Source organism: Trichomycterus rosablanca, chromosome 4 (assembly GCF_030014385.1).
Source record: "Trichomycterus rosablanca isolate fTriRos1 chromosome 4, fTriRos1.hap1, whole genome shotgun sequence".
NCBI lineage: Eukaryota > Metazoa > Chordata > Actinopteri > Siluriformes > Trichomycteridae > Trichomycterus > Trichomycterus rosablanca.
Window position 1 is genome coordinate 30,365,100 of NC_085991.1, and position 22,409 is coordinate 30,387,508.

General features: G+C 36.2%; 1 protein-coding gene across 2 annotated transcripts in view; it reads left to right on the top strand.

Annotated features, from left to right (window-relative positions):
- LOC134312306 (inactive ubiquitin carboxyl-terminal hydrolase 53) overlaps positions 1–22,409 on the top strand; it is a 49,888-nt gene that overhangs the window by 16,675 nt on the left and 10,804 nt on the right. For both annotated transcript variants that reach the window (XM_062994149.1, XM_062994150.1), the window contains exons 5-14: positions 2,295–2,408; positions 2,743–2,825; positions 4,285–4,384; positions 5,878–6,024; positions 8,472–8,621; positions 10,370–10,538; positions 11,596–11,745; positions 15,168–15,302; positions 17,293–18,031; positions 20,567–20,634. In XM_062994149.1, coding sequence (XP_062850219.1) covers positions 2,295–2,408; positions 2,743–2,825; positions 4,285–4,384; positions 5,878–6,024; positions 8,472–8,621; positions 10,370–10,538; positions 11,596–11,745; positions 15,168–15,302; positions 17,293–18,031; positions 20,567–20,634 — 1,855 coding nt within the window. The remainder of the gene's footprint in view (positions 1–2,294; positions 2,409–2,742; positions 2,826–4,284; positions 4,385–5,877; positions 6,025–8,471; positions 8,622–10,369; positions 10,539–11,595; positions 11,746–15,167; positions 15,303–17,292; positions 18,032–20,566; positions 20,635–22,409) is intronic.

Genomic DNA, 22,409 nt, shown 5'->3' on the forward strand with positions numbered 1-22,409 from the left:
CGCCCAACGTTAGGCTGGAGTTTCATAACTCTTTTTGTGTAGCTAACTGAATGTGCATTTAAAGCTGTACTATTTCAGAGTTTAGAAGATTTTAGTGGCTTATAGTAGCATATCCCAGAAAAACCTCTCTAGTTTATAAAACGTTATTTAAAGCAACTTGCAAACATTCTTGAAGTAGCTCTCAATTAAAGTCTAAACCCTGTTTTATACCAGACGCAGTAACAGTCCCATGTTAATCACTGACTCATTTTTCACCACTCATGTGAGTTATGCATCACTGCAGCAGTCATGTGCACATCAAGCTCAGGTTTTAACTCAAAAGTCTTTTGCACTGCATTGCATTTGACACCACATCAAATTTATTATTTTGCTAATTTTAAGACTTATTTAGGGTGGCTTAAAACGGCACAGTGGAAACTCAGTCAACTAAGAAGTGAAATTAGTTTTCTTTTTTCAGATTGGTGTAATTTAAAATTAAGAAGCCATGGGCCTTTTACTTTAATAATTAATGCTTATTTACATAACATTGCACTTGTCTTTCATAGTAAATTATTGTTTGAAGACTGAAAGTGTGACTGATGCAAACTTAAAATTATTATTGGTGTGTGCCAGTAATTTATTGTTTTTACTTTAACTTATCCATCTTAATGTTCAGTTTGGTGAATGGTAGGCTCAGAAATTACAGGAATGTAAAAGGGGAGATAACCGACTCTTTTTCCCAGAAATAACAGCTTGGAAAAACATTGTGTGCGCAGTATTACTCTGTGGTTGTTTGCAGACTCTTCAGGCTTTCAGATTCAGTCTCTCACCCGAGGGACTGAAGTAAGCATTGTCCTTTAGTAAGCCTGTATTGGATTTTTCTTAGGCAGCAGAATTGCAGTAAACCTGCATCGTGTAGGGACCTGTATTTTCTGTTTAACACAGCTATACACCTTGAGTCATTAGCTCTGTACACATCTACAAAACTGTCATGGAACAAGAAACTCAATAAAGTCCTCTTATCAAGGATTAGATGGGATTTCATTCGACCAATAATCAAGCTAGTCTTTTTATCTCCATTGTTCTTTTTAAACACATAATTTGCAGCTCTGGTTTGGTATCAGGTTCTAGGTTTAAAAGGAAAATGAATGGCAAATGTAATGTTGTACAAACTATACAGATGTAAAGACAGGCCTTTAGCAGTTACACCTGAAATTGTGTGGAGTGCATAAAGGAGTAGCCTCGAGGAAGCTTATAGGAGCTTGATGTTCACCATTAAATGACTGACACTAAATTTGTGTGGCATCCACACTTTTTATGTTGAATGTGAGTTTGATTAGGTAAAACACTAAACACTGAACTGTCCTAAGAATCAGTTGCATTTTAGAAGAGATGCATAGAACATGTATTGTATTTTTATTTAAAGTTCAAAATGTGTACTAGCTATTCATATTTGTTTTGTTGTAGCATTTTTTCCCAATTTTCCTCCCAAATTGTTATCTACTCGTATCCAATTACCCGATTGCATTATGCTTCCTTTCTACTGATGTTGATTTCCACCCTGGTTGAGGAGAGCCGTGACTAACACACGCCCGACATGTGTGCAGTAGCCGACTGCACCTTTTCACCTGCACGAGGCGAGTTTATATGTGGATCAGCTTTGTGTACGGAGATATACCCTGATCAACTTATTATCCCTCGTGCAGGCACCATCAATCAGCCAGCAGAGGTTGTAATTGCGTCAGTTATCAGGTCCGGTCCGGCACCCTCCTAGAACAACAGCTAATTGTTGTCCATGTAGGCGTTGTCAGTTCAAAACACAGCTCTGCCATTCGAACAAGTTCGAAATGTCATCTCTGGTGTGCTAGTGTGTTTTACCACTGCGTCACCTGAGTACGGGAATTAGGTATGTGATACTCAGACCTATGAGGTATTAAAACTTACTCAATCTAGTTGTCTCGGTAAAAAAATTAGGTTCCTACTATGCTGTATGGGTGTGTGCCAAATTAATAAATACCTTCTAGTTAAGATATTCAAATAATTTTACTCACTTTTATTAAGTACTGACTGATGGTTAAACTTGCTTGATTTGAAGCTGACATTATTGACATCATACCCAAGCCAGTTGTCTCTCAGACATGAAAGCTTTGTGCTTTAGGATGGTTCTTGTATTATATCAGCTCTTATACATTTACTCATTTTAGTAATGAATAATTAATAGTGACAGATGATTTATGTAATGCATTTTTTTTTTTTTTTTTTTTTTTTTTTTGCATTTGCATATGATAAATGACGTGTCATTACTGCTTGTACAGGAAAATATTTTAGAGAGGATTCACCTCCATATTGCTCCTGATGCTGAACAAGATGCCTGTACGTCTAAGTTCTGCATCACACATCAGAAGTTTGCAATGACACTTTATGAACAGGTATTTATATTTGCACACATTATATATAAAGCAGGCATTGCTTTAGGACTTAAACACTGTCATTTGTAATGAATTTACTCATGCTCTAGATTGCATATATAGCTGTAATAAATGTTATATGCAACATGTACAGAGTGTATATTGAAAGTACAGAGTGCTCTAAGAGAAATCAAATAATAGTGACATGACAGAAGAGGTAAACAGTTTTTAGCAGTTGCCAAGTGGAACCTAGCTAAGTATGTGTGTGTGTGTGTGTGTGTGTGTGTGTGTGTGTGTGTGTGTGTGTGTGTGTGTGTGTGTGTGTGTGTGTGTGCGCATGTGCTTCTGTTCTCAGTCTGTATGTCGAAGCTGTGGGGCCTCGTCTGACCCTCTGCCCTTTACTCAGTTAGTGCACTATGTTTCCATCAAAGCCCTCTGGTAAGCTGAAATTCTCTATACAACATGAGCACAGCAACTAAAGCTATGGCGATAAACTACTAAACAAGCTACAGTGTTTTTGCATTTTGAGTTAACAGCAGCTGTGTTAACATGCATTACCTATCATTAAAAATGTAAACTGACTAGTCCAGTGTTAATAAAAAATATTTATATATAAAATATATAAATATAAAGCACAGCTATATGTCTATACTCAAATTAAAGAAATTAAATGAACTTTTGAGTTAAAGAATAAAGGAATTAAAAAAAAATAGCTTTACCTTTATTGTTAGACTGTGTGTGTACATTTGTGGTCCTTACCCAGCTTTCTCGGTTTCATAACAGTTCACATTCTCATCATCTTAGTTGTAAATAATTTAAAAAGGAATATCTTTAAAAGCTTAGCAGCCCTGCTATTTATTTATAATTTCAGATGTTAAGCACTATACATACCTTGTGGTGGACACCCTGCTAAACAAGTTCAGGTGTTTTATCCGTACCCATTGCTATCATTTACATTTACATTTTCAGCATTTAGCAGACGCTTTTATCCAAAGCGACTTACACAATGAGCAATTGAGGGTTAAGGGCCTTGCTCAGGGACCCAACAGTGGCAACTTGGTGGTAGCGGGGCTTGAACCGGGAACCTTCTGTTTACTAGTCCAGTACCTTAACCACTGGCTATCAGGCGTAAACAGTTATTTATATAAAATAAATTAAATAATAGCTGTCAGCTTTGTTGTAACAATTTAAAGAATGTCATTTTCCGTGGAACAAAATAGAAGCTAAACAACGAAAAAAATTGTTCATGACATGTTCTGTCTTGCAAAAATGGTTCAAAAATATATGTTAGGATGTCTGAATGTGAAACACATTCTGTAGTTATGTAAATGCCCAGATATGTAAATGCCTTTAATTCATTGCATCATCATTTGAGCATCTTTAAAACTAAGATGATTTAAAAGTTGTTATAAATCATCCCATCCCAATTCAGTTTGAAATGTACATAGTATATTGGCCAGTCTTTGCCAGGTTGGCGTAATACACAATCCTGCTAGCAATATGTCATAAACTGTCTTTTTTAGATCAAGACCAATATGGTTTTGATGAATAATTCTTATTTTCTTTCCTGCTTAATATTTGCCAAATAAGTTTATTTTAATATATATTTGTATGACATCAATGTTTAAATGTTTCCTGTAGCTGAATTCAAAAATACATTGTATGAAGTTTAAAAGTCTTATACTCTCTAAATTTAAAACAAATGCTATTTTGGATGCAAACTTTTGAGCTTTTTTATTTAATTCATTTTAGATTAAAGTATTATTGCTTTTTCCAAATACTACAAAAACATTCCTATAATTCACTGTTAAGTTCTATTTCACTGCATCTCCCTGTCCTAACTTTACCCCCCGTTACTCCCCCACTTTTTCCATTTGCCCTGTCCTTTACTCCTCAGCCAACAGTTCTTTGAAAGAAGAGATGAAAGACTGCGCCCTGACATGTTTGGCGAGCTGCTTCAGGCAGCCAGCCACAATGGAGACCTGCGAAGCTGCCCAGTAGGTGCCAATTAATGTAGATCATGTTTTACAAGAAAGATGTTGATTTTTTTTAAAGACTTCATTAATGAGGAAACATTAGTGTCAATACTTCATACATGTAAGCTTTTAATTGCCACTGCTAGTAGTGTTAGCAGAGACTGTATGTAGCTTTACTCAGATACCTAAAGCCCACCCGTTTAACATTTCAGCATGATGAAGAGAGGTGATTTGACACACAAGACTATTCCTATAAAATATTAAGTAGCACTACATATTTAAACAGGCATTAGGCAAAAGAGGAAGTTCACTTATATGCTGAGCTGTCATATATCACAGGAATAGTATCAGGAAACATAATTAACTACATTATGTATGCATCATCTTTTTTTCCAGTGTTAACGTGAATGTTAGGTCACTTTTTGCACTTTGACCTATCAGCTTTGCCTAGATTGTTTAACCTGCAAATGCTGAATTTGTTTTTATGCCAGATGCCCTTCTTGGCACAAACCTCATTTTATCCAGTCTTGGGACTGGCACTAAGAGCACACAGACGAATTTGCCTCCCAATGGCTAGGTTCTTTAACCACCCCCCTTTGTTAATAATGTTTTGTAGATTCATACGCAGTTAAACATTTTATGACCATCAGGTCATTATTTTTTTTTATTGTACATTCCTCAGTAAATACTGCCTCAATTAGAGGTTACTTTTTAGACAGCAAAAGCAATCACATTGAAAGGAGTAATGAATTGCATTATACACTCATACTAACTGCCTATTCACTAGCACAGATTATTTAGTTACAGCTGACAAGTGTTTAAGTAATGACCAATGTACTAATTAGACATACACTTTGGTACTGTAGTATGTAGTTTGGGACATGCACAAACTATGCATAAACTCCACTACTGTCATTATTTTGGTATCTTCAGTATAACAGACATGGTAAATATAATAAGTTTACTGTGCACATCAACATTACTCATACAGTTCAATAATGAATGAAGAAAAATATGCATAAAACACAATCACAGCAGACACACTGTATTTACATTAGCCAACTATCTAAATGTGTTACAACAGTGGCTATAGCCAAAACATCTTTTATTCCCAAACCTGGTGCATGATGGTGTCTGATCCTACGTATACGAGGCTGTCTGTGTACGTATTAGATGTGGAAACACAGCAGCATAGGAACACCTTTTGGAAATTATTATGCTGTAACGTTTCATTTCTATAATGACATATTCAAAATCTGTGACAGAAAATATTAAAATTAGTTTTAGCTGATTGTTAAAATTCTGCTAAATAGCTTGAAAAAACACATTTAAGGAAACATTTTTTTCTGGTTGCTAATAAATAAAACCTCTTTTAATTTTAAGCACCATAATTTGTTACACTAAGCTGTAAAAGAGAGTTGTTATCATTTTTGTTAGTTTTATTGATAGTAGAAATTAACCTGTCAAAATGTGATTAATTTTTTTCCCTTAATAAACGTGTCTGTTTTTATTAGAGCAAGTGTGGTCAGAAGATCAAGATGCGAAGTGTGCTGATGAACTCACCCGAGATCGTCACCATTGGTTTTGTTTGGGACTCGGAACAGTCCGACCTGACTGAGGAAGTCATTCGATCTTTGAGTCCACATCTTAATCTATCAGGGGTAAGGCTGCAACTGCGGTAACAGATTTCTATGCACACTGCACAATTTTACATTACTTTGAAATCTCTGAGATTTATGAAACGGCAATATTAATGACCTACAAATGAGCTTTAATTTATTAATGACCTACAAGAGCTTTAATTTATACCTGAATGGTAAGACTTGATTTTTAACAAAAGACTTCTCTTGGATTTTAGAGCTTTGTATTCATCAACACATTATACGATTTTAAGAGTTTGGCCAGAGAATTTAAGAAATTTTTAAGATTAGTTATACACTCACTGTCCATTTTATCAGCTCCACTTACCATATAGAAGCACTTTGTAGTTCTACAATTACTGACTGTAGTCCATCTGTTTCTCTGCATGCTTTGTTAGCCCTTTTTCATGCTGTTCTTCAATGGTCAGGACTCTCCCAGGACCACTACAGAGTAGGTATTATTTGGGTGGTGGATCATTCTCAGCACTGCAGTGACACTGACATGGTGGTGGTGTGTTAGTGTGTGTTGTGCTGGTATGAGTGGATAAGACACAGCAGCGCTGATGGAGTTTTTTAACACCTCACTGTCCCTGCTGTACTGAGAATAGTCCACCAACCAAAAATATCCAGCCAACAGTGTCCCATGGGCAGCTTCCTGTGACCACTGATGAAGGTCTAGAAGATGACTAACTCAAACAGCAGCAATAGATGAGCGATCATGACTGACTTTACATCTACAAGGTGGACCAACTAGGTAGGAGTGTCTAATAGAGTGGACAGTGAGTGGACACGGTATTTTAAAAACTCCAGCAGCGCTGCTGTGTCTGATCCACTCATAGCAGCACAATACACACTAACACACCACCACCATGTCAGTGTCACTGCAGTGCTGAGAATCATCCACCACCTAAATAACATTTGCTCGGTGCTGGTCCTGTGGGGGTCCTGACCATTGAAGAACAGGGTGAAAGCAGGCTAAAAAGGTATGTAGAGAAACAGATGGACTGCAGTCAGTAATTGTAGAACTACAAAGTGCTTCTATATGGTAAGTGGAGCTGATAAAATGGACAGTGAGTGTAGAAACAAGGAGGTGGTTTTAATGTTATGGCTGATCAGTGTAAAATAGTGGTTAAAATCTTCTGTTTGGTTGCTGTTGGAAAAAAAGCTAAGAGTATAACAGTTAGAATTAAGACTAGGAATGAAATACCCAGATGGCAAATGGGAACTTCTGTATCAAAATCAGCTGAACTAGCTAGCAGACTGTGTCCCAAGCCACAAAACTGCATTGTTTTTTTATATATCAGGTAAAGATATTTTAAAAATTTGAAAAAGTAACATTTTTAAAGAGAAATGTAGAAGCAGATACATATATCTCATGTTCATTTACCTTTCAAGCAGAGTTAGTTTATAGCCAGGTGTAAATATACATACAGTATAAAATGTAACAACCATAAGTATTGTATTTGTGTTTTTGGTTCTTTAGTTCCTTTCTATTAAATGTTGTTTTTCAACTATCTAGCTGATAGGTTCCTTATGTAAAAAACAGTACAGGACCACTATCCCACTATCATGATCAAACAATTGAAAGCAGATTTCTAACTGTCACAGCAGTGTTTTGTGTGTGCTTTTCTGTGGACACATCTGGTAATTACTGAATAAAGTGTTGATTGTTTTAGTTCTGCAGTAAATACCCTCATGAATACAGACTTTATCTTCTGGATAAAACAGTGTTGTGTAATGTCAATGTGGGCGTAATCGAGCCTCTGCTATGTGTTTGCGTCATCTGTCATGTATGTGTCAACTGTCATGTGTATTCTTGTCTCTGTTGGGCTAGAACGTAGGAGTGCTTTACAAAACTCACATAGCTCTTCATTCTAAATGTTTAACCCACTGTATGTTAATAGGAAAAGTGCTAAAGATGTGATGGCAGATCTTCATAGATCTTGCAGTGATATTCATAAGCTAGCTAGAATTATTTTCCTCATGACAAAAACAAATCATTTATCATTAACACAGAGTATTTTTAGGACTGTACTGTTTTAGGAGTAGTTTTAATATTCTAATTTCTAAAGCAAAAGTTGTTTAGACATTTTCCTCTAAGGGCAAGTAAGCATGCATTCCTTCCATTGCTCTGTTGTCTAGATCTGAACACACTACAGCTGTGTGTTTAGTCTTGCAAGAAGCCTGCTGGTTACTACAGAGACTTTGATTCAAACTTTATATCCTTATGGAATAAAGCAAACAGTTGCTTCTGTATGGAAGTATGTTGGTTGTTTAAAATGATTCATTTAAAACCAGCAAGTCAAGAACTGCAGCTAAAATACAAAGTAATATTAAAATGATGTTTTTAGAAAGAAAGAAATCCTGTATATTAATGCTCACAGACTTTTTAATGTAAATGGCCAGTTTTGACAACACAGAAGTCAAATTGCAAATGTATTTAAATTTTGCATTTATTTTCTGTCTAGCTTTTTTACCACGTCACAGATGAAAATGCCAAAACATGCGAGATGCAGTTGGTTGCCATGATCTGTTACTATAACAGACACTACTGTACCTTCGCGTTCCACACAAAGTCTTCCAAGTGGGTCTTCTTTGATGATGCCACAGTCAAAGAGGTGGGTGCTTTATATACAAAAACTGGGATGAATGTAATACAGTTTATTCAAAATAATGTTATTTAAAAGAGAAAACAACTACATATTGTCACTGGAACACAAATTACTCACAGTTGTCAATTAAAACAAAGCAAAAATGGTTTGAGGAGCAGCTCCAAATTCCCCAGATCTCAATCCAATCAAGCATCTGTGGGATATGCTGGACAAACAAGTCTGATCCATAGATCAAATCAAAAAATCAAGGCCTCACCTCGCAGCTTACAGGAGTTAAAGATTCTGCTTAGTCCCAGATACCACAGCACACCTTCAGGGGTCTAGTGGAGTCCATGCCTCGACGGGTCAGGGCTGTTTTGGCAAAAAGTTTCTTTTGGACTTTTATTTAACTAAAAAAATACAAAGAAAGTATTCTAATATTTTCACTAACCACTAAATTGTCTTTCACTGAATTATTTCTAATGTTTTCATTAACCACTAAATTGTCTTTCACTGAAATGTATTTTGTAAATATTAACAAATAAAATTTTAATACCGGCAGCACATGAAAAAAAGTTAAGACAGAATTATGTTAACCATTGTGTTACATTACATTTCGTATTAATAACACTATCATTTGGGAACTGAGGATACTAACTGTTGCAGATTAGTTTGTTTTTACTATTTACATACAAGTCCTTCAATGATGATGATGATGATCTTCCGACAGAGATATACTGTATGTAATACTGTCTAATGATGTAATGCTTAACAATGTGTTTGCATGAGTGTGAATGTGATGTAATACGCACTGAGGGGTTCGACTGGCTACATAACACTTTATTAATCCATCAGCAATGCAGTGCTTATGCTGTGTGTGCACTTCAGCTCTCACTGGACCAGAGGTGCACGTCACCCCCACAAAGATGAATTACCTCATGCCACACACACACACACACACACACACACACACACACACACACACACACACACACACACACACACACACACACACACACAATTAAATCTAATTATCTTACAAACAACCCAGACAAGCCTTTGTGTGCAATCTTGCATGGATTCAACAAAGAAACTGTTTGTGATTTTACAGGCAAGATATAATTATAAAGTAAATATACCCCAAATTACCTCTCTTACTAGGTATAATTGATTTTTTACCATTCTAGCAATAACAAATTACTGAAATTCAGTTTACTTGCATGGAGTGGAATTTTTGTGTGTTGTGACATGCACTCAATCAAACACTCACGTGGACCATCCATCTATATCTAATCTAATAATAAACTGTGCCATAATTTGGAGAGGGAAATAATGTGCCCCTACTTTTCTGTGTGATTTTATTGAATTTTAAACTCTTTAAATATTTAACAAAAAGAACCCACAGACATGTTACACATTTTTATGAACTTCAGTAGGGATCACTGGTAAACAATGAAACTGTTGCATATAGTCCTAATTAAATAATTAATTAATTGCATTATAGTCCTAATTAATTTATTAAAAATAAAGCATGAGTAACAAACCTAATGCATGAAATGCGGTTGTAATAACTGCAATTACTTCAGCTGTCATTTTCAAATAAGCTGAATTAAACAACAGTTAAGCAAATATGTAGCAAGCTTAAGTGCAGTCTTTAAGAAATAGGTTGAGAGGGTAAGCAGCTGGGGATCTGAAAACAAATGCAGATATTGATTGCTTAAAGGGCTATATATAACTAAATAATATAACTAATTAACGTTTTTGTGTTTGTAAAGGTGGGCACTAAATGGAAGGATGTGGTTACCAAATGCATTCGAGGACACTTACAGCCACTGCTCTTGTTCTATTCCAACCCTGAGGGAAGTGCTGTGACCACAGATGAAACCCCTCGGACTAACACCATGAATAACCAAAACAAAAGCACAGCCAATTGTGAAACTCCAGGTAAAGTATCTATAGCATGCTCTCTACCTTTATTAACTAAGCCTTCTTAAAGGGTGCAGGCACTGTATTGTTATAGTACTTCTCATTTGTTAAAAGCATATCCTGTTTAATACTGCATGTCCTGGTGAGGCTAACCACTAACTTATCCATGAAGACAAAAGAGCTTTTAAAGTTTGTCACACAAAAAGACTACAATGGCATGCATGTTGCTTGTAAATATATATGTAATGTATATGTAAACTTAAACTTAAATGTTCAACTATTCATAAAAAAGTTGTATGTTTTATAAAGGTGGAATCAGCTAGTTCATCTCTCCAATGTCCTGGTTTGACACAAAACAGTGCAGCAGCTCAGTTAACGTCTTTTATATAATTTCCTCTAACAGTTTCAGTTCATTAGCACCACACAGCTGGGTTCTGAGATTTATGCTCTTCAGCTTCCTTTGATGAATTTCAGAACATTATTTACATGCAATGCTTTATGAAGTCTGGAGTTCAGCAGGTGGTTGGTTGTGTGTCTGGGGCTTAAAAGGGACAACACTGTGTGTACATGTATTGATCAATTAAATTGACTTCTGTAAACCAGTGCAAGCTGGTCATATTTGCCCCTTTGACAACTCTGTGCCACTTTTGTCCAGTCCATTTTTGGTGTTTGGTGTGTAATGTGTTTACCTGAGCATGTGAATGTTGCAAATATTTCTGACAATGACTGTATCTGTCTGTCTGAGTCTTATCATATCATATAAATAGGCCTGTTCTTGTTGAAATTAAGGTTAAGGACAGCCCTAAAAGCTGATGTGCTCAGTGAAAGGACTAAGAATACTTACACAAATTACTTTCAAATGACTGCGGTACTATTCTGTCATTTGACCTTGTATTCAGTAAATGCCAACACAGCCATGGGTTGCTTCAGGGAATGCTGCTAATGCTTTTTAACCTCTGTTTAAGGGTTATTTGTAGGATTTTTTTCTTAAAAACGAATGTAATTCTTTGTGTGGTATACCTTTTATTTAGCATTTTTTCTGCCTCTCTCACTCGTTATGCTCAAACACTCACAGGCACTCCACAGCCGGGTGGCAGGAAGCTAGAGCTGACCCGAGAAAACCTTACTGCGCTGTTGTCAGGTCACAGCACTTTAAAGCAGAAGAGTCAGCCTCTGTCAGCATTTAAGCATGGCACCAACCAGACAAGCGGCGGCAAAGGACCAGGTATGAGGCAACACACTAAAGAGTTTATTGCAAGCAAGACTTGAGACAATAAGTTGTACAGGGGAGATGCCATTATTTTTTGTAAATGTAATTTTCCAGTGTCATGCATTATGTATAGGCACTGATGAAGATCCACTGTCTTTTGTATGGGCCTCTACAAAAAAAAAAAACTTAACCATTGACCCAAACACAAAACCAGCAAAACAAATGCACACAAATATTTTATTAACAACAGAACTTACCCAACTTACCCAAGCTAATCTATTTAAGAACAGTGCACTTGAGTGATAATAATAATAATACTTTAGCTATATTCTAAATGGGTGTGTGTGAAATAACGAATTAAAACGATGTCCACATACTTACATTTACATTTTCGGCATTTAGCAGACGCCTTTATTCAAAGCGACTTACATTACAGTTACAGTATACAGTCTGAGCAATTGAGGGTTGAGAGGCCTGCTCAAGGGCCCAACAGCAGCAACAGTGGGTGGGGGGGGGGGGGGGGGGGGGGGGGCTTGAACCATTGACCTTATAATTACTAGTCCAGTACCTTAACCACTAGGCTACGGCTTGCCCAGAATTTCGTTTTTCACTTATCCCCAGCTTGTTTGGAAGCTGGCGTCAGAGCGTAGGAGCCGAGAAGGTTAAGGGCCTTACAGTTGCTGCGTGGCAGAGCCTGGATTCGAACTTTTAACCTTTCAATTGACACCTCAAAGCTCTACCCACTAGGCTACCACTGTCCCTTTTGACCATACTTTTGGCCATGTAGTGTATAGTCAGTATGCATGTTTAAATATTTTACAGCCAGAAAATTGGACTCATGAAATAGAGTGGCAATAACAGTTTAAAGTCTTTAAGACAACTTCACATGCAACTGAAACATGTTTATAACTAAATTCATAATGGCTAAATCTTATTATGAATTTAGTCATTTGCATCCATCTAGTCGGCATTTCTTTTTAACCATCATAATGCTGCGACTTTACAAAATGTATTTTAAAAAACTGTATATTCTATCTGTAATAACTCAGTACAGACAGAGTTTTGCCACTCTGAGTATATTGGGCTCTTGGCAGATAGGAATGCCTAAAGGAAAGTGGGCATCCAAAAAGCAATTTAAAAGATAAATGCAAAGGACTGGAGAATAATAGCTTTTACTTTATTATTAAACATTCCTTTCTTATTACCTCCATAATAACATAATGCCTTTTCTATTAGTGTCAATATTATTGCTAAACTAAAAGCTCTTAGCTACTGTTGGTAATATATTTTCTGTCCTCGAGCAGCAGTGAGGCTCAGAGATCTATTACCAATAAAGCCAGGTACCTAAGCTTACACAATAAGAGCTCAGCAGCTCAGAGGAAAAGCAACCACTGTACTTATTGCAACATTTAGAGCATGACAAATTGTGACAGATGCCAACATATGACCTGTCTCACTCTGACTAGTCTGGTATGTGTGCCTATGCAAGCTATTTTTACTAAACTGATCAGACAAAAGCAGTGACTAAACAACCTACAATTTTCAGTGGTTAAAAATGTCTAAAAAATCTTCGGAACATAATAACTTTAAGTAATAAAGTTTTAAGTAATAAAACCTCTTGCATGTCAGATGGTACATAAGTACAACTTTCCCTTTTAAAACAGACTAACAGAGCACTTTCAAAACCCACATTTCATGGGTGTGACATTTAATCACTATCTAACCTAAGTAATTTTAAGTATGTATATGATAAACCCAGAAATCCCAGAGCTTTCTACCCTTGACTATACTAGCAAGCTAGGCTAATTGGCTAGCCTGTTATTCAGTTGTGCTGAAATTGCCAAGTGGTTTATAAGATATGCTGACATATTTGACTACAAATAGTAACATTACTGAGTATAAACTATAGCAAAGTAGGACTTTAATACTTTTGTCTTATTTGTTTGTGTATACGATTAGTGAAAGTGACCTTATTAGCCTTTGACATTACAGGTATTTTGGTGACCTGCCTCCCAACTTTTTTACTCCTGCTAGCTCTAAACATTTCTCTGCTAGCCAGTTAGCTATGTGCTAATGTTGCATACACAACAAATCACAATTATGGATCTAAGATGTTGGTAACGAATACTTGCTACGTAGCTGGCCTCTAGCTGCCCTGTAGCTGCCTGGTTTCATACAGAGGAATCCAATATATTTTGATGTTTTGCCTCTTGTTAATGCTAAGAATGTTAATAAAGCAAATAGAGACTGTCACATGTGACCAAGTTGGCTAGTCAACATGCTAAGTAAGTTAGCTGCAAACTAGGATGCATTTCAAAGCATTAGGTCAGAGTGATAGTACTGGGTGATGGGCTAATTGGATACTGTTTGGTACATCTCATCTGTGTGTGATGTGTGATGTAGACAAACTCTACTAGGTATTCTTCACAAACATTTTAAATGTATGTTTTTATATCATCTTACATTATTCAATTTTAGCTTGGTGTAGCTAAGCTGCTATTATACTTTTAAGGTGAACTAGGTGTACTGAGACTTCTCAGTGCCCTATATGGCCTTGGTATGTTTACAGTAGAAGAATGGCATTTGACCAGCTGTAAAACTATTTTTGTCTAGTAACTACCATCACCACATGGCACAGCTCTTACCTGATCTTTGGACCAAATTAATGTTTTTTTTTTTTTTCTACACTAAAAAGACTTTTTGTTCTATTTCTTTTAGTGCTGATTTGTTGTTGTGTTTAAAAAAGCTTCCGTCTAACCAATTTCTGCTATACTTTGCTGCTTTTCCCCCTCACACAGCAAAAAGCAGCAACACACTCATCACACACACATTGATCTTGTTTAAGTCTATTTCGGTTTTGCCAGAAACCTCAGTGATATATTAATGCACTGGCATACACTCCTTTTTACTGTGCATGTTGAGTTAGATTAAAAAATATATAGTCACAGCATAGGAATTTATATCTATAATAATAATAAATATATCTAATAAAAATAATCTAATAATAATAATAAATCTATATGCAGCATCCAGCTGCTGTTGTTTTATTCAGTTTCTAGTAGGATTTTTCATTGTATCAGGGTGGACTAAATGATATTTTGTGGACATGTTACAAACCATCATATCAACTAAACATCTAGTAGTTTAATGTGTTTATTCTTTAATGTTATTTTTAAACTATTAGCAAAGGCATGGTGCTCTGTGACACGCGACGTTCGATCTTCATGCGACGTGTTGTATGCCGGGGAGGAAATTGGTTTTAACTGATATATTATCTCTCTAAAATCTGTTATCTGAAAGTGCTTCATAATTAGTTACATTTTAGGAAAGTTGTACAAGCACTGAATAAACTCTAAATCAAGCTTTGAGTCACACTTGTTGATTACAACTTTTTATGATGGTTTCTCATTCTTTTAAATGACTTGTTCACTTTCCAGTTAAACTCAGCAGTGACCCAAGAGGTTTCTTACGAGAGCTCTCCAGAGAGGTAGCCAGAGAAGCTCGCAACATGAACATCATTAAGAGGGACTCTGACAGATCAGAGCAGAGACCAGAGACACCAAGACAGAGAGGTAAGATGAAATGTTAGCACACAAATATGTAAAACCACAGTTGAAACATATTATTGTACAACTAAATGGTTCTTCTTAATAAATCGCATCATCCAACCAGTGCTTAACAAGCTTTTGAATACAATGTAACCTGCAGCTGTATGCTTTTTATATAACTATTGGCCAGAGAGAAATGCTAAAACTACATAGATCACCTTTGACATGCACTCTAACTGCTCCTGCTGACTCATCTGTTCATATTTCCAGTGCAGCATTTACATCCAACTCATTTATGTTTAATATGATAGATATATTCTGCATGAATTAAATTCTTGTAAACACATGAGTACCCACTTCAAGTCTTCCATGCCACTTTTTTGACCACAAACCGAATCAGGATTTTAAACTACCAAAGGCAGAGGGGTAGATGCATCTGTAATCCACCTTGCCTTTTCTCAGAGGTTAAAGTTAAACTACTGGGTCCTCAGTAGATCAAGTAGTTCAAATCCATGAGACGTTATGATTAAATGATGGAGTGCAGAATATGGCTGACTAAGTGAAACTGGGTAGCACTTAAATGTCCACACAAGTTTTCATTTACAATTAGTTGTAAAATAAGCTAAAAACCAGGATGTAAAACATACTTCCAGTGCCTTACTGCACCACTTAGCAACCCCATTGAAATGAATAGATACTAAATTAGCACTCTATAGTACTTACATCTAAGTGCATGAATATGAATATTTGTCAGCCTTGAAACATGTATGATTTATTCAGAGTAGCTAATCCACCTTGACCACAAGGAATTTGTGCCAAACTCCTGACAGAAGGCCAGGTTCTATCTAACCTAGGTTCTCAGAACGCTGGTGTTGTTCAGCACCAACACTATTTGCTAAACCTCTGTGCTGCTTCTGTTAGGAGATCCAAAATTCCTCTCATGCATTAACGCATTGCAATTCAGTCTCTTCTGATTTATGAAAATGTTTTCTTGAAGCAAAGTTTGGCAATTTATTGCCAAGTTTCATTCATAAATTTTAATGTCAAATCTTCTCAAATTAAATTCGTTATACTTATGTTTGAGCACACACAAACACTTGAGCAGCTTATAGAGAGCATGTTGTGATTTAAAGTCCTTTTTCTGCAGTGTCAGCAAAATGAGACTAAATGTCTTACATACCCACAGTAAAAGCCCTGTAGTTTCATATTTAGTGATTGATACTGCATTAATTCATGCATCATCTCACATAACTGTCACTGCAGTATATTTACCCTTGAGCCTTTAAACTGGACTCATGTAGTGCACCTGCAGACTGGATTAATCAGTGGATGGCCAAAGCCCTGAAATGGATCGGCGCCCTGTCCAGGCTATTCTAGGCACATCTGCCGCAACTCAGACCAGGCTAAAGCAGTTGATGAAAATGGAAAATAAATCATTTATATATTTTTTTACATATTTTATGTTTGCAAAAGTAACTTCTATTCTGGTGACAGAGTAAGTTGTGGAGCAGTGAATGTGTGTGTGTGTGTGTGTATTCTTTAGACTTACAGCAACCTTGATCAAAATGAATATTGTGGATGAATGTATCTTATTAATGAGATTGATAAAATACAGCATTTTTGCTCAATTTTCTCACAGTCTAGTCTTTTTTAATTTTCTATTACAATTTCTATGCAGGGCGACACTGTGGCCTGGTGGGTAGCACTGTTGCCTCACAGCAAGAGGGTCATTTAAACTTTCCTCTTTCAGAAAAGCCAACTGTGCCTGCTGGGCACCTAGCCAGGGCGGTAGCACTGCTGAGAAATCACGAGCTCAAACTCCCTGTGATGTTGCGCTAGTGTATTGGTCCATGCTTAAAATGCCACGAATTTTGTAATTTAAACACTGTCTAAATGTTTATATCATTTAGAAAATGAATAGCAAATTAATTACAACATTCATTATTATTTCATTATTAATTTTTTTATTATTATTTTAATTATTTATTTACGTTTAATTTGTTTCTCTTTGCAGACACAGCCTCAGAGAGATCCTACTCCCGTTCACTGTCTCCTCCTGAAAATGGATTTAAAAATGTAGAGTCTCGGCTGTACAGCAGTCAAGGCATGGGCCTGACACGGGCTGAACGGTCACCCCGCACAACCAGACGTGTAGCTCACGCACCACGTTCACGTTCTCAGCCTCGTATCCCGGTCACCGCTCCATCCAGCCAGCTTGCACCAAGGATCGATTTCTTGAATGGCTATGATACCGACAGTAGCCAAGGTTCTCGAACACAGTCTAATGGGGCCTCTCGCCCTCGAAATAACCGAGCTTGGAAACCCATGCGTGAGGTTCTTAATGTAGACAGCATCCTGAGCAGCGATAATAACGAGCGTCCACTTTCCAGCCCGATTCAACAAACTTCTAGGCAGAAGCGTGCACCCTACATGCGCGAACACAGTGGCTCTGCACAGGTAGATGGTAAACCTAAATGCTTGATGACTATTTATGAGGATGAGCAGAGACATGAACTGGGCAGCAGAAGCTCTTTGGAATCAGAAAGTCGTGAAAAAGAAAGGACTAAAGGTCCAGTTTACAGCTTCACTGTAAAACCTGAAAACTGGAAGTTTCAGAGAGTTGAGTCTGGATATGAAAGCAGTGACCGGCTCAGCGACAGGCTTAGCAATGGTTCAACCAGCTTGGACTCTCCTGTTGTGGAGAACTTGGGCAGCAAAGAAATAGGTCGCATTCCTGAGGTTCATCTGTCAAGGTAAGAGTGATTTTCAATTGTAATTTTTGGCTATTTCTATCCCTGCCATTAGCTAAGTACATGTGTTATCAAGTTAATCATTTTTTCTGAATCTGACATTTCCTAAATGACTATATTGCATTAAATGACTTAAATTCTAAAATAAAATTAATGACATGGTTGTATATCTGCAACCTTTTTATAAAGAATTTACATGATTTAAAACCAAACATGATTGTCAACTTTTGTAAATAACTTAATGTTATTGTTAATGTTTAACCTAGTTTAGTTTACTATGCCTGGTTTTAAACTTGGTTATGAGAATGTAAACTTTACTCTTACTGTTATGCAATTTTATCTTGATTTGTTTAACCAAAACTAATTAAGTTTTTATAAATGATGTACAATTTGTAGTTACACCAGCTTATTGTATACAAAACTTTTATGTATCTTAAATTTAGATTGATTATCCTGATTAATACCAGTCTGTCATAGTTCCAGAAAATGTATAATTTTAGCTAAATTCCCAAAGCTGGCACAACATACCATGTCCCCTACAAGTTAATGTACATTTTAGCTTTACTTTTATATCTATCATTAGCAAAGTAATCATTAACTGAGGTAATGTACTTCACAGAATTACCTGCATGGTCATAAACCGCTTGTTATTTCTAAGCCCTAACTGAAGAGCACAGAGTTACTGAATGAGTGATGTAAAGCAGTTGCAGTGTAGTTTAATGAGAAGACTTGCAGTAATTTACAGACTCACTCATTGAAATTAAATGTCTGCTGTACTTGGCGGCATTCCACAGATTTAAAGCTCAAAAATCAAACCTTTTATTAGACTAGTTTAAAATGCTTACACTGAAATTAGTTTTTATTAAGATTTACAAATTAATGAAGATTGTGCACCAGTTTTAATACTAACATCACTAAAACAAAACTAGCAAAATTTTTAACAATCAAATGTTGATGTTTTAATGTTATTATGATGTCTAGTACTGTATGGAATTTAACAAGTAAAAGAACAATGTAGTTTAAATAAAATCTTTTGTTTCATAGTTTAATTATTTATTATGACGTCATTTTTATGTTTTATGTTTATTTTTTGACAGTAGCTATTAGAATTGCAATGTAATGTTCATTGTAATTTTGGCGTTGGAATGGTCACTAAGCTGCTTTTTTCATGCAGAGATCTCTTTTTTCTCACTTTTTCATTTTTTTTTTTTTACTTTTAAGCCTAAATCTCATTTTTAAAGTAACGTTTTAATAAAGTAGAGTAGCCTGATAGCATCTGTTGCAATGTCATCCGCTCCATTTATTAGAAAAACTCACTTAGTGCTTCAATATAATTCATTCTGCTCATTTTTATTATTTAAACTGCTGCAGAAATGGATTCATTAATTGAACTTGATATTAAAAGGCCATGGGGAACCAAGTTTAACAACACAATGCCACTACCCCTCTCTTAGACCTCCCAGAACCACCTCTTCTGCTAAAGATGTGAAATAGTGTGTCTAATCGATACGTATTTGACGTGTTCTAAATGTATTCTGAATATGGTACTATTTACATTTCATCAACCACTTTATCCTGATCAGAGTTGTGGTGGGTCTGATTTTACAAGGCAGGAATGTCCTAGACAAAGCCAATCCATCTCAGGGCTTTTGTTACAGCCAGTTAGCCCTTCCCCATCAACCGACTCCCCCCAGACCTAGCCAATCATGTCTGTGTAGATGTCCAGCTGGCTGAGAGCACTGCTGAGATTTGAATCTAAGCATAACTGACCACTGTGTTACCCAAGCACCATGAATGTTACTGTTTTATGTATTATGTGCTAAGAAAGTTTATTTAGTATTAAGTCATCATTACTTTTTGAAACCCTGTTCTGTGTTTACATCTGCTTAATTTTTACCACACTGATTGCCTCTTTCTGGCAAAACACTGAATTTACGCAAATGTTTGCTTTTTTTATTTTTTATTAACTCTTTATATTGGACTTTTGATGCACCATGCTTGCTTTTTTTAAAAAAATTTTTTTTATTATTCTTAATCTATGGTTTAGTTGAGGCCATGCACAAATGCACATTTACATAATCGAAACGTGCATGTACTGTATGAGATTTTACAGTATCATTAAAGTGAAAAATGAAACTGATCTGTGAATTAAGAGGGTTAAGGGTTGGTCTGTCAGGGCTGTATTTTTTCAAACAATAACATTTGATTTATGTCAATCTAAACTTTACTTGGACATTTTTGCATAGAACTGTAACCATGCAAGCCTAGAACGTAACCAGTTTTGTTAAGCCCTTGACAAACTTAACATTGCATCATGGTAAAAAATTAAAAGAATTAAAAAGCGCTCATGTTTCTACTGTGGAAACAAGTACAGCAGCACATTACACCATGTTAAAGGTGTTAAGGGTGTTACCTGCTTGACATAGGTGTGAACTTAAGCCTTTTAAAAGCAGTGGTATGGGAAACATGTTCAGATTAGTATATACAATTTTTGCTATTGTGTTGTGTCACCCAGTCTAATTAAATGTGTATTTTTAGGGATTTGGATCACAGATCGAGGTATGAGAACGTAAATGCTGAAATCTCACAGATGTCATTTTCTCATGGTAAGCAATAAAAAAAATTTGCATCATTATCTTTGGATAAATGGTTGCAGTTTACATGTATATGACAATTTCTCTTCAGAAAAAATGTCTTCTCTTCAGGGTAGTTGCTTATTAGATATTTTTAGATCATAATATACAAATGGGTAACACATGGAATAAAAATTAACAAAACATGCCAAGGTAAGGTGTTAGCCACCACAAACGTCCAGAACAGATTTATTGCAACCTGGCAGTTTTACAAGTCTCTGGAACTTTACTGGAATTCTTTTTCTCCTAGTTGGTATTTTGTTGATAGAGCTTAAGAGTGCTGTCTAACAAGTCATTCAAATTGCTTCTGTGGTTGTTATGTTAGGTTAGGATCTGGTGATTAAAGACCAAAGCATATAATTTACATTATTTTCATACTCAATAAATCATTGTGACCTTTAGTTTCCTGTGGTTGGGGACATTTCTATCCTAATAAGGAAGGTCTCTTCTGAAATGTTCTTTCATATAAATCAAATATAGCTTGTATTAGAATAGCTTTGTATTGATGTGGATGGCCAGGTGGAACCTTTTGTTGAGGAAGGACATTATATTTTTTACATCTTTATGGTCAAGCCTCTATTGTTTTTGCACTGCTGGCCCAGATAACTTAGATCATACTTAGACATTTTCCTTTTGGCACCCCGATTCAAAATTGAGGTCAACCTGACCTGCTCAGCATCTGTATACATGCAACAGACTAGAATATTAATTGCTGTTAATTATATAACAAATCTCTGCTCATTTATTTACTCAACAGTTTTCATTATTCATTTATGATGTCTTTATCTCCAACAATGTTTATATGTTCTGACTAAATGAATGAAAATTGACATATTTCAGAAGTGAGTCTTGCAGTGGTACAAAACAAGACGAGCATTATTCTAGTCTGCAACCCATCTGTCCTGTGCCGCTGTTCATTCTGGCGCTTCAGAAGGTCAGCCGGCCTCCTACAGTTCCAGCAGGAAAACATGCTGCAGCACAATAAACAGTGTTAACAAAGACAAAAAGAACATTCTTTCATTTCTCAGAAAAACTGTGCCAAGAATGGGCTGTTCCTAGCAGGAGCAAATCAGGATTAACAGTGTGGCACTTTCCAGCTGTGCCCAGGCAGCCAGAAAATATTTACTACTTGTAAATACTTTTACAACCAGTGGTGTTTGGGACATTGTGCTGGTGTCCACACAAAAGGGGCTTGCAGTTCCATTGTAACTTGCAGCTGCAAAAACAGATAATCAATGCTGAATTTGGTTATAAATTCACATTTAATTGTTTATAGTTAAAGCTGACATGTATCATTAATATGAAAATATTATTTCACAAGGTATTGTAGCAACATCCTTAAGGTGTGGAAAATTGATCAACATTTGCCAAAGTTATGAGCAAAGGTACAGAGGTCCTTACTTGATGTGTAAGTGTGTATATACCCCAACCAGGCATAACATTATGACCACTGACAGGTGAAGTAAATCTCTTTTTCACGGCACCTGTGAGTGGGTGGGATATATTAGGCAGCAAGCGAACATTTTATCTGCAAAATTGATGTGTTAGAAGCAGGAAAAATGGGCGAGCGTAAGGATTTAAACTAGTTTGACAAGGGCCAAATTGTGATGGCTAGACGACTGGGTCAGAGCATCTTCAAAACTGCAGCTCTTGTGGGGTGTTCCCGGTCTGCAGTGGTCAGTATCTATCAAAAGTGATCCAAGGAAAGAACAGTGGTAAACCAGGATGCACTATGAGAGGAAGGCAAG